Source organism: Oncorhynchus nerka, linkage group LG17 (genome assembly GCF_034236695.1).
Source record: "Oncorhynchus nerka isolate Pitt River linkage group LG17, Oner_Uvic_2.0, whole genome shotgun sequence".
Lineage (NCBI taxonomy): Eukaryota > Metazoa > Chordata > Actinopteri > Salmoniformes > Salmonidae > Oncorhynchus > Oncorhynchus nerka.
Window position 1 is genome coordinate 44,709,474 of NC_088412.1, and position 13,734 is coordinate 44,723,207.

Genomic DNA, 13,734 nt, shown 5'->3' on the forward strand with positions numbered 1-13,734 from the left:
ATGTGGAGGTTAACCCAGGCCCTGCGTGTCCCCAGGCACTCTCATTTGTTGACTTCTGTAACCGAAAAAGCCTTGCTTTCATGCATGTTAACATCAGTTTGTTTTACTCACTGCTTTAGCACACTCCGCCAACCCTGATGTCCTTGCCGTGTCTGAATCCTGGCTAAGGAAGGGCCACCAAAAATTCTGAGATTTCCATCCCCAACTACAACATTTTCCGTCAAGATAGAACTGCCAAAGGGGGAGGAGTTGCAATCTACTAGAGATAGCCTGCAAAGTTCTGTCATACTTTCCAGGTCTATGCCCAAACAGTTTGAGCTTCTAATTTTAAAAACGAATCTCCCCAGAAATAAGTCTCTCTCTCTGTTGCCACCTGTTATAGACCCCCCTCAGCTCCCAGGTGTGCTCTGGACACCATATGTGAAATGATTGCACCCCATCTATCTTCCGAGTTCGTTCTGCAAGCTGACCTAAACTGGGATATGCTTAACACCCCGGCAGTCCTACAATCTAAACTATATGCCCTCAATCTCAAACAAATTAAACATGAGCACCCTCATAGATATCACCCTGACCAACTTGCCCTCCAAATACACCTCTGCTTTTTTCAATCAGGATCTCAGCGATCACTGCCTGCATCTGCTATTGGTCCGCGGTCAAATGACCACCCCTCATCACTGTCAAATGCTCCCTAAAACACTTCTGCGAGCAGGCCTTTCTAATCTACCTGGCCCGGGTATCCTGAAGGATATTGACCTCATCCCGTCAGTCGAGAATGCCTGGTCGTTCTTTAAAAGTAATTTCCTCACCATCTTAAATAAGCTTGCGCCTTTCAAAAAATGTAGAACTAAGAACAGATATAGCCCTTGGTTCACTCCAGACCTGACAGCCCTCGACCAGCAGAAAAACATCCTGTGGCGGACTGCACTAAATTGAATAGTCCCGGCGATATGCAACTTTTCAAGGAAATCAGGAACCAATACACGCAGTCAGTCAGGAAAGCAAAGGCTAGCGTTTTCAAAAATAAATTTGCATCCTGTAGCTCCTACCTCCAAAAAGTTTTGGGACAGTAAAGTCCATGGAGAGAACAAGAGCACCTCCTCCCAGCTGCCCACTGCACTGAGGCTAGGTAACACTGTCACCACTGATAAATCCACGATAATCGAGAATTTCAATAAGCATTTCTCTACAGCTGGCCATGCTTTCTTCCTGGCTACCCCAAATAGAGGTCGACCGATTATGATTTTTCAACGCCGATACCGATTTATTGGCGGACCAAAAACCAATTACAACAATACTGAATGAACACTTATTTTAACTTAATATAATACATCAATAAAATCAATTTAGCCTCAAAGAAATAATGAAACGTGTTCAATTTGGTTTAAATAATGCAAAAACAAAGTGTTGGAGAAGAAATTAAAAGTGCAATATGTGCCATGTAAGAAAGCTAACGTTTAAGTTCCTTGTTCAGAACATATGAAAGCTGGTGGTTCCTTTTAACATAAGACTTCAATATTCCCAGGTAAGAAGTTTTAGATTGTAGTTATTATAGGAATTATAGGACTATTTCTCTCTATACCATTTGTGTTATCCATCATTATCTCCAGTATCCTATCTGACTGTGTGGCTATTCTAGTACATGTGAAAGATGCTACAACAATAAAAAACAGAAAACGTATGCTCTTTCTTTCTCTTTTCGTCCACCAGATCTACTGTGTTATATTCTCCTACATTCAATTAACATTTCCACAAACTTCAGAATGTTTCCATTCAAATGATACCAAGAATATGCCTATCCTTGCCTCTGGGGGTGAGCTACAGGCAGTTAGATTAGGGTATGTCTTCAGGCGAAATTGAGAACAAAGGGATGCAGCCATAACAGGCTAACCTCCAAACGGGCTTCAATGCCATACAACACTCCTTCTGTGGCCTCCAACTGCTCTTAAACGCTAGTAAAACAAAATGCATGCTTTTCAGTCTGGCTAGACTGTAAACACTCCTTCCAGACGCATATTAAATATCTCCAATCCAAAATTAAATCTAGAATCTGCTTCCTATTTCTCAACAAAGCCTCCTTCACTCACACCGCCAAACATACCCTCGTAAAACTGACTATCCTACCGGTCCTCGACTTCGGCGATGTCATTTACAAAATAGCTTTTAATACACTACTCAGCAAACTGGATGCAGTCTATCACAGTGCCATCCGTTTTGTCACCAAAGCCCCTTAGACGACCCACCACCGCAACCTGTATGCTCTAGTCGGCTGGCCCTCGCTACATATTCGTCGCCAGACCAACTGGCTCCAGGTCATCTATAAAAGTCTATGTTAGGTAAAGCTCCGCCTTATCCCAATGCTTCCAATCACTGGTCACAATAACAACACCCACCCATAGCACGCACTCCAGCAGGTATAACTCACTGGTCGTCCCCAAAGCCAACGCCGCCTTTCCTTCCAGTTCTCTGTTGCCAATGACTGGAAAGAATTGCAAAAATCGCTGAAGCTGGAGACTTATATTTCCCTCACTAACTTTAAACATCAACTATCTGAGCAGCTAACCAATCGCTGCAGCTGTACATAGCCCATCTGTAAATAGCCCACCCAATCTACCTACCTCATCCCCATATTTTTTTTAATGTACTTTTCTGCTCTGTTGCACACCAGTATTTCAACTTGCACATCTATCACTCCAGTGTTAATTTGCTAAACTGTAATTACTTCGCTACTATGGCCTATTAACTGTCTTACCTCATCCCGCCATTTGCACACACGGTATATAGACCTTTTTTTTCTATTGTGTTGACTGTATGCTTGTTTATTCCATGTGTAACTCTGTTGTTGTTTGTGTCACACTGCTTTGCTTTATCTTGGCCAGGTCGCAGTTGTAAATGAGAACTTGTTCTCAACTAGCTCATCTGGTTAAATAAAGGTGAAAAAAAAAGAATAATTCTAAATTAAAATCTGCTGCTGATGGTACTTATGAGCTGGGGCTCTCTGAGCTGTATCCGTCTGGGCTGACTTCTGTGCGTGTGCACATTTTGTATGTGTGTGTAAGTGATGTATGTCTATGGCGTATGTACTATCTAGGCACCTGAGCAATAAGGAAGACTAGGCCTCTACCACCCCACTACCACTATCAGATTAAGGGGTAAATGTAGCCTGTTTTCAGTCCCTTCCACTAGTGTTCTGAAATCACCATCACCCACTAACTTGTCATTTTTGCAGATTAAGTATTTGAGCTAGTAATAACAGTCAATGAATGAGCGTACAAAACATTAAGAACACCTTCCTAATATTGAGTTGCACCCCCCCTTTGGCCCTCAGCCTCAATTCGTCAGACATGGACTTTACAGGGCGTCGAAAGCTTTCCACAGGGATGCTGGTGTAACAGTATAGCTTCCGTCCCTCTCCTCGCCCCTACCTGGGCTCAAACCAGGGACCCTCTGCACACATCGACAACAGCCACCCTCGAAGCATCATTACCCATCGCGCCACAAAAGCAGAGGACCTTGCAGAGCAAGGGGAACAACTACTTCAAGGTCTCAGAGCGAGTGAAGTCACCGATTGAAACGCTATTAGCGCGCACCACCGCTAACAAGCTAGCCATTTCACATCGGTTACCACTGGCCCATGTTGAACCCAATGCGTCCAACAGTTGTGTCAAGATGCCTGGATGTCCTTTGGGTGGTGGACCATTCTTGATACACACGGGGAATTGTTGAGTGTGAAAAACCCAGAAGCGTTGCAGTTCTTAACACAAATTGGTACGGATGGCACCTACTACCATACCTCGTTCAAAGGCACTTAAATATGTTGTCTTGCCCATTCACCCTCTGAATGGCACACACACAATCCGTGTCTCAATTGTCTTAAAGCTTAAAAATCCTTCTTTAGCCTGTCTCCTCCCCTTCATCTACAATGATTGAAGTAGATTTAACAAGTGACATCAATAAGGAATCATAGCATTCACCTGGTCAGTCTAAGGTCATGGAAAGAGCAGGTGTTCAGTGTATAGCACAAGAAAGGATTTCACCCACATCTAAAAATCAAATGGTTATTACGTTTTTACGGAGTGAGCTTATTTTGTGCGCCTTCGCAAAAGTGATTGCTGTCCTCGTTATAAAATGATAAATCAACTTTACCCTGTATATCTAAAAATGACCACAGACCCTGTTTATAGCAAAACTATTGCTGTAGATGAAAATTAACAATCAAAATCAAATATATTGTAAGCCCCATTCAGCAGGTACAGCCAGATGAGAGTTGTCTTCGTTAAACAACCATTTTCAACAGCGCATAGATAACAATGACCTAGGAAATTACATAGGTTGTCACTCAACAGGGACTAGCTTCAGGGGAAGCTTGTTCCAACATTTTTGGTGCCAGGACAGAGAAGAGCATCGACTGGGCCGAGTGGGAGCTGCCCTCCCATATGGGTGGGAGGGCCAAGAGACCAGAGGTAGCAGAACGGAGTGCTCGGGTTGGGGAGTAACATACCCTCTCTTTGCAACCCTAATTTAGACAGTGACTCCAAAATGACATTTTTTTGTGTCACTTTTATTGCAAGTAAGAATAGAAAATGTTTGAACATTCATTACGTGAATGTGGATGCTACCTTAATTCTGGATAATCAGCAATGAATGGTGAATGAGAAAGTTAGAGGGACAAAGAACATACACCCCCCCAAAAATGCTAATCTCCCTCATTATTGATAACAATGCACCTGCATTTGGACCGGCAGGTAGCCTAGTGTTGGGCCAGTAGGTAGCCTAGTGTTGGGCCAGTAGGTAGCCTAGTGTTGGGCCAGTAACCGAAAGGCTGCTGGATCGCATCCCCAAGCGGACAAGGTAAAAATCTGTCGTTCTGCCTCTGAACAAGGAAGATAACCCACTGTTCCCTGGTAGGCCGTCATTGTAAATAAGAATGTGCTCTTAACTGACTTGCCTAGTTAAATTAAATAAACTTTCTCATCATTAGTCATGATCCATTCCTGATTTTTCTTAAAACACTGCATTACTAGGATTGGTTTAGATGTGTACAGAGACATCTTATATACTCACTTAGAAAGAAAGTGTACAGAGACATCTTATATACTCACTTAGAAAGAAAATTACTCCAGTCACCATTCACCACCAAAACAAACTGCAAATGCATCCAACATGTTTGTAGAGTCACGCTTGATTTAGTCATTGCGTGCTAGAATATGTGACTTACACTATTAAGTTAAATTTGTCCGAATACTTATGACATTTTCAAATGCGGGACTAGATGTAGGCTTTAAAGAGCTTTCATTTCTAAACGGTAAATCAGATATGTATGGAAATACCCTCAAATAAGACAACATTCTGTACCGTCACCTCATAGGAAACATCTGATCTCAAGTTAAAAATGCATACGTTAGGGAATGTATTCAGCTATGTTTAGCTTAAGCGTGGACTGGCATGCACCTGCATATCATGTGTGTGTGCATATGCGTGTGCGCTCATGTGCGTGCACAAGTGCGTGTCTCATTCATAAAGTAAAAATCCCCTCAGCCTTTCCGGCCAGCTCCTGCAAAAACATAATTTATGCTACGGCCCAGCGTATTATTCTAACAAATATATTATATTAATTATGCACATTACCCGACCTCCCTGAAGAGATTTTAAAAAGGCCCATCACAGATGCTCCCAGCCGTGCCACATGACCCCCTGGACGAGCTTACACACCAGTCACACACAGGATCTAGTTTCAGGAGTAGGCCTCGCTGGCTCTGGTGGCAATTACACACATACACAGTTGTGTCATTGAGTAGTGTACCTAGCAGTGCGGAGAGTTTGGGGATGAGTCCAGCCTGGACCGTCTGGCTGCGGAGGCCTGTGTCAAAGGAGAGGTTGAGGAGCAGGCGCAGCGTAGTGTTCAGTAGGTCTTCATGCTTACAGGGCAGCAGCCTGGCCAGTTTCTCCACAGCATATGTCTCTGCCTGAACACCAGAGAACAGAGGAGGAGACCGCGAGGGAGACATTGTCAACAAGTCATTTAGCACAACCCAATATATAAATGTGCACCGATACACACACTACTTCAACAACCAATCTCACAATACCCGTTCCTGCAACAGAGAGACCACAAATGATACTTTCTTTGACGTCAGACAAATCAAATCACATTTTATTGGTCACATACACATGGTTAGCAGATGTTATTGCGAGTGTATCAAAATGCTTATGCACAGTTTCCTAAGGACTAGAAGCGAAGCTGTCATCTCTATCGGCACCAACTTCAACAACACAGACTTCACCTGTGTTGGGGGTCAATTTCATTTTTAACTCCGTTCATTCAATGAATTACTTCAAACGAATTCAACTTATTTTATAATTTGGGAAGAATGTTGTCCTGAATGTAAAGAGAAAGCAGTGTTGACAGGTAGGTGCAAGTGTTGAGCAGACGCATCAAGGACCAGTCTATAAGGCACCACGAAGAGTAGCAAACCATATGGCCTGCACACTGGGACTGGAGGTGTGGGTGTGTGTGTCAATTACACTGCTACTGTGTTCAAAATGAAATCCACTGACACCAACACAAATTGTGTCTGCACAGTAATCAATTACAGTTCTAAAGCCATCTTACAACTGTTATCTGGTGCTGAATACAAACGTGTGAATAAGTAGAATGGATGACAAATCGCTAACCAATTATCTTTTTGTAGCTAATCAGCCTGCAACTAAAACCTTCCCCTGAGATAAAGTGATACACTGTGAATAACATGATGAGAGCACTACTCTCCTGTTCTGCTGGACTCATGTAGACAATGGGCAAGAACCCCGAAGAGTTATTTTATCAGAGTCAAAGATACACTAAAAGGAAACAAAGAAAAAAAAACTGTTCCTATCTCAGTCTGGCTTTAATAAAAGGCACACAAACTGGCTGAGATTGGATCCAGGTGGGAACTGCAGTAAGACAGGGAAGTAAAAGCAATGATCACTGAAGTCCTACAACTGTACTAGAGAAGGCATCAAAAGTAACTAACTAAATGTAAACTAGTAGAAATCTTTCACAAGTACCACAAAATAATATTATTATTATACATTCTCAATCTACAGTAAATCAGAGGACCTGAGACTTTGTATGTACAGTGAGCTTCAAAAGTATTGGGACAGCGATACATTTGTTGTTTCTTCCTCTGTACTCCGGCACTGTAGATTTGAAATGATTCAATGACTGAGGTTAAAGTGCAGACTGTCAGCTTTACATTGAAGGTATTTTCATCCATATGAAAAACCAGCCCCCCCCCCCATATTTTAGGGGACCAAAACATTTGGGACTAACAGGTATACACACACTTACAGTGCATTCAGAAAGTATCAAGATCACTAGACTTTTTCCACATTTTGTTGTGTTACAGCCTTATTCTAAAATTGATTAAATTGTTTCCCCCCTCAATCAATCTACAGACAATACCCCATAATGACATAGCAAAAACAGGGTATGGGCAGGCATAAGTTATGGACAACAAACAGAATTGCATTTTATCGATTGCAGTTTGAATGCAGAGATACCGTGACAAGATCCTGAGGCCCATTGTCGTGCCGTTCATCCGCCGCCATCACCTCATGTTTCAGTATGATAATTCACGACCCACGGGTTCTTATTTGTTTTTATTTTTTATAAATTTGCAAAAATGTACATAATCGGGTATTGTGGATAGATTGATGAGGGAAAAATGTAATTGAATCCATTTTAGAATAAGGCTGTAACGTAACAAAATGTGGAAAAAGGGAAGGGGTCTGAATACTTTCCGAATGCACTATATGTGTATTAAAGCAGTCCAAACTTTATCTGGTCCTATATTCCTAGCACGCAATGATCACATCAAGTTTGTGACTACAAACTTGTTGGAAGCATTTCCTGTTTGTTTTGGTTGCGTTTGATTATTTGGTGCCCAATAGAAATGAATGGTAAATAATGTAGTCACTTTTATTGTAAATAAGAATGTAATATGTTTCTAAACACTTCTACATTAATGTGCTACCATGACTATGGATAGTCCTGAATTAATCAATAATAATAATAATAATAATAATAATAAGTGAGATGCACAAATATCACACCAAGACATGCTAACCTCTCACCATTACAAAAGGGGAGGTTAGCATTTTGGGGAGGGGGTATGATATTTACAATAAAAATGACTCCAAAATGACACAATGCATTTTTACCATTCATTTCTATTGGGCACAAAATAATCTGAAACACAACCAAAACAAGCAACAAATGCATCCAACAAGTTTGTAGTGTCACAAGCTTGATGTTTTTTATTCTTTATTTATTTTACCTTTATTTAAGGTAAAAGTCAAGTCAGTTAAGAACAAATTCGTATTTTCAATGAGGGCCTAGGAACAGTGGGTTAACTGCCTGTCAGATTTGTACCTTGTCAGCTCAGGGATTCGAACTTGCAACCTTTCGGTTACTAGTCCAAAGCTCTAACCACTAGACTACCCTGCCGCCAATGTAATCATTGTGTGCAAGGAACATTGGATAAAATGCTAAACATTTGACTACTTTAATACACATAAGTAAACTTGTCCCAATACTGTTTGTCCCCTACAATGAGGGGACTATGTACACTGAACAAAAATATAAAACGCAACATGCAACAATTTCAAAACATTGGACTGAGTTACAGTTCATACAAAGAAATCAGTCAATTGAAATAAATTCATTAGGCCCTAATAATCTATGGATTTCACATGACGGAATACAGATATGCATCTGCGGGTCACAGATAAGAATAATAAAAAACATACAGTGGGGAAAAAAGTATTTAGTCAGCCACCAATTGTGCAAGTTCTCCCACTTAAAAAGATGAGAGAGGCCTGTAATTTTCATCATAGGTACACTTCAACTATGACAGACAAAATGAGAAGAAAAAAATCCAGAAAATCACTGTAGGATTTTTAATGAATTTATTTGCAAATTATGGTGGAAAATAAGAATTTGAAATGTGATCTTCGTGAAATCTTTGTGACACTGGGCCGTGAATTATCATGCTGAAACATGAGGTGATGGCGGCGGATGAATGGCACGACAATGGGCCTCAGGATCTTGTCACGGTATCTCTGTGCATTCAAACTGCAATCGATAAAATGCAATTCTGTTTGTTGTCCGTAACTTATACCTGCCCATACCCTAACCCCACCATGGGGCCCTCTGTTCAAAACATTGACATCAGCAAACCGCTCGCCCACATCTGCCATCTTCCCGGTACAGTTGAAACCGGGATTCATCTGGGAAGAGCACACTACTCTAGCGTGCCAGTAGCCATCGAAGGTGAGCATTTGGCCACTGAAGTCAGTTACGATGTAGAACTCAGGTCAAGACACTGGTGAGGACCACGAGAATGCAGATGAGCTTCCCTGAGACGTTTTCTGACAGTTTGTACAGAAATTCTCCAGTTGTGCAAACCCACAGTTTCATCAGCTGTCCGAGTGGCTAGTCTCAAACGATCCCGCAGGTGAAGAAGCCGGATGTGGTGGTCCTGGGCTGGCCTCATTACATGTGGTCTGCAGTTGTACGTACTGTCAAATTTTCGAAAATTACGTTAAAGGCGGTTATGATAGAGAAATTATCATGAAATTCTCTGGCAACATTCTCTGGTGGACATTCCTGCAGTTAGCATACCAATTCACGCTCCCTCAACTTGAGACATCTGTGGCATTGTGTTGTGTGACAAAACTGCACATTTCAGAGTGGCCTTTTATTGTCCCCAACACAAGGCACACCTGTATAATGATCATGCTGTTTAATCAGCTTAATGATATGCCACACCTTTCAGGAGGATGAAGTAGCTTGGCAAAGGAGAAAAGCTCACTAACAGGGATGTAAAAACAAAATGCGCACAACATTTGAGAGAAATAAGCTTTTTGTGCCTATGGAACATTTCTGGGATTTGGATGAAAATACCCTGAAATTAAAGCTGACAGTCTGCACTTTAACTGAAGTGCTAGGGTAGAGCCAAAACAACAAAAAAGGGGTCACTGTCCCAATACTTTTGAGCTCACTGTATTTTCCTCACCTTGTTGCAATTCCTCTCCATCCATCCCTCCCTCCCTCCCTCTTCTCCTCTCATTCCATCACTCACCATGTCTTTCCAGGAAGATGCTGAGCTTCTTGAGGAAGGAGACCACCAGCTCCTGTACCCCTCTCCCTATATCCCTCCCTCTTCTCTGGCCCTCTCCCTCCATCTTTCCCTCTCTCACCATGTCATTCTTATTCTCCAGGAAGATACTGAGCTTCTTGAGGAAGGAGACCACCAGCACCAGCAGCTCCTCGTCTTCCCGGTCCAGGGTCTTCACCAAGGTGTGGACGATGTTCTTGTTCCTCATCTTCAGCTCCGTGCGCGTGTCCTCAGCAAGGTTCAACAACAGGTGCAGAGCCACTGCAAAGCAATAGGGAGAGGAGGGGGGACTGTAGAATCAAATAGTGATCCAACTTGATATTACTATGTAATAACCAAAGTAGTTGGTACTACTATGTAATTACATCACTGCATTATCAAGCACTAATAGTGCTGTCTGTAACAAACATCACTACCCCTCTGCTAGACATGGTAGTGTGCTACACAGTTACTGTACCTTGTAGAAGCTGCTCCTGCTTGATCAGTAGACCTTGGTACTTCTTGAAGGCTTTCTCATGCTCCTTCTTCACATTCTGGTTCTTATGGTCATTGTCACGTGAGATCAGTCAAGGAAGGAGTGTTGCTGTATTGAACCAATGAACTCACTATATAGTCGTGTTTTATAATCAGTCGGCACTGAGGCATTGACCCTCTGTCTATGTTGTTTCTGTTATGTGTCGGACCCCAGTAAGACTAGCTGTCGCCATTGGCGTCGGCTAATGGGGATCCTAATAAAATAAAATAAAATAAAATAAAATCAAGCAGCAAGGTATGTAACATAATTTAGGTGACCTTTGACTTCAGCTGAAGGATATAGGCTGCCGCTTTCTTCTGCAGTTCATCCTGCCAGAGGTCGTACCTCTTCAGCTCATGTTCAATTATGTTCATACAGAGGGCTCCGATCTTATAGTGAGTCACCTGCCCATGGAACTGGGAGAAACTGGGGAAGGGTAGAGAAAAGGTTTACAAGGCTTCCACTTATCCAAAAGTGCATTCGTTCATCGTTATGCAACACCTATTTTTGTAGCACAGTCGGGTGCTCAGATTGAAATGATCCTATCAGCTGAGAGCTTAGTCCAAAAGTCAACTGCAAAAAAAAGGACAAGAAAGATTGAGTAAAACAGTATGTCTCATCTCCTACTAATCAGCCAGACACAAACCAAATAATTTCAAAACCAAAACAGCTCTGCCACGGAGCGGGGCCAAGAAGGACTATCAGTTCTCAGAACTACGTAGATCCTCTCACAACTCAAATCGCTCGACAAGTATTTTATTTCCAATTCTATCAAGGGTAATTAGTGTTTCCTCAAAAGTAAGGTTTTGTCATATGTTGTCATAGTTATGTGATTGCTGTCAGAATGAGAGAGAGCAGAACATGAAAACAAAAGAGGTTCTGGCGAGTGAGAGAGGGAGTTGTATACCTGGAGAAGCAAAAGAAGACGTAGATGATGGTGGTTGCCAGGTCAACGCTCTGTTTCCAGTCTTCCCGCAGAACTCTGGCCAGGGCTCCCAGGGCCGTCTCTGATGAGCAGCAGACACCACACAGGTCAGAGAGAAAGCAAGAGAGAGGTGGGAAGAGAGAGAGAGAGAGAGTGAGGAAAGTGATATATTTATATATATATATTTATGATGTGTGTGTGTGTGTGGGGGGGGGGGTGATTGAGGAATAGGAGGGGGATTATTTGAAGTATGTTAGGATTTGAAAGGGAAGTATGCAGTTGGGGTGGAGGTGGGCAGGTAGTGCAAAGAGTCTAGCATGGAGATGACTGTCAGCTTGGGGTGGGAGTTTAAGGTAAGGAATCTGGGGGAATGTAAAGGGTTCCAGGCTCCCATGGCTTGAGCTATGGGTGATCTTCATTGTAAAGATACACATCACATTGTTCCATTTCCCCTGGCCATCTCCACTTTCCTCACTGACCCGAGGTCTCATGGTTCACATGCACGTTCTACCGTTATCACCGTCTGACCATGTGATCCTTTACGACAGACAAAGTGAGCCTGTGATGCATAGTGACAGTTACAAAATGAAGCCATGCCATCATTTGACAGCTGTAATGGACGAGGACCCTGTGCTGTTGTGAGAGAAAACAGCTCTGTCGTCAGGGAGGGGAATAGGAAGGACTAGTGCTAGGCTGTGTTTTCTTATGAACGGGATGGGCTGGTGAGAGTCTGTGGATTATATCAACCAATGACAATAGAGTTTGTCTAGCCTGGCCTGTACAGCTTTTAAACACCCAGCAGAACAGAGAAGATGAACGTAGCATTCTCTGGAACGTAGCATTGTGACAGATGGGGAAGGAACATACCATTCTGCAGGAGCTCCTCCAGGTTGTCTGGGTTGCGGGCGAGATGGAGGATGAGGGTGGCACCCCTGACCTTCTCTGGGATGTCCTCATACAGCAGCTCCACATAGTGATCTATCCTGTTGATATTGGCCTCCTCATCCAGCTGAGAACAGAGATATACTATAGGTGAGGAATGGCGGGGGTTAAAAATCATAGACATAACACAGTGATAATCATGCTACAAAACACACAGAAACAGACTTGGACACGAACAGACACACAGTCAGACACGTACACAATTTTGAAGATGCTCTGCTTACCTCCATCCCCTCAAATGGTGCGAGGTCTCTCGGCGGGTGTTTCTCTCGTTTGTCTGTGAGGAGGACAGGACAGCATGTGCACTAGTAAGCATGATAAAGGTGTATTTACACAATGAACCAACTTTTATTGGTCAAGTACACATACTGTATTTTGCAGATATCGCAGGTGCAGCGAAATACTTATGTTTCTATACTGCACGGATTCAAACAGTCTCCCACACCTACTCATTCAAGGGTTTTTCTTTATTTTTTACTATTTTCCACATTGTAGAATAATAGGGAAGACATCAAAACTATGAAATAACACATGGAATCATGTAGAAAAAGAAAAAAAAAGTGTTAAATAAATATATTTTACATTAGAGATTCTTCAAAGTAGCCACCCTCTGCCTTGATGACAGCTGTGCACACTCTTGGCATTCTCTCAACCAGCTTCATGAGGTAGTCACATGGAATGCATTTCAATTAACAGGTGTTAAAAATTAAAAAATAATTTCTGGAATGCATTTAATCAGTTGTGTTGTGACATGGTAGGGCTGGGTGATATGGCCAAAATATTATATCATGGTATTTCTTTTTTTTTTACTGTATTTTAATAACACATGTTCTACATTTGCTTTATGAGTTGTGAGTGATCCTAGGGTGGCAACACATATATTCAATTTCAGCACTTTTATAATTTATGCATTTCCTGCACTCAACTGCAGTGGTGGAAAAAGTACCAAATTGTCATACTTGAGTAGAAGTAAAGATTTGTTAATAGAACACGAAAGTCACCCAGTAAAATACTTGAGTAAAAGTCTAAAAGTATTTGGTTTTAAATATACTTAAGTATCAAAAGTAAAAAACATTTTCTTCTTTTTTTTTTTAATTTACAGCTAGCCAGGGGCACACTCCAACACTCAGACATAATTTACAAACAAGGCATGTGTTTAGTGAGTCCTCCAGATCAGAGGCAGTAGATTACCA

At 42.0% G+C, this 13,734-nt stretch overlaps 1 protein-coding gene across 2 annotated transcripts in view; it reads right to left on the minus strand.

Annotated features, from left to right (window-relative positions):
• Window positions 1-13,734, minus strand: part of LOC115145309 (kinesin-associated protein 3-like) — a 54,447-nt gene that overhangs the window by 28,903 nt on the left and 11,810 nt on the right. For both annotated transcript variants that reach the window (XM_029686781.2, XM_029686782.2), the window contains exons 4-10: window positions 12,766-12,818; window positions 12,467-12,608; window positions 11,582-11,681; window positions 10,976-11,100; window positions 10,618-10,716; window positions 10,243-10,421; window positions 5,804-5,966 (exon numbers count right to left, since the gene is read on the minus strand). In XM_029686781.2, coding sequence (XP_029542641.1) covers window positions 5,804-5,966; window positions 10,243-10,421; window positions 10,618-10,716; window positions 10,976-11,100; window positions 11,582-11,681; window positions 12,467-12,608; window positions 12,766-12,818 — 861 coding nt within the window. The remainder of the gene's footprint in view (window positions 1-5,803; window positions 5,967-10,242; window positions 10,422-10,617; window positions 10,717-10,975; window positions 11,101-11,581; window positions 11,682-12,466; window positions 12,609-12,765; window positions 12,819-13,734) is intronic.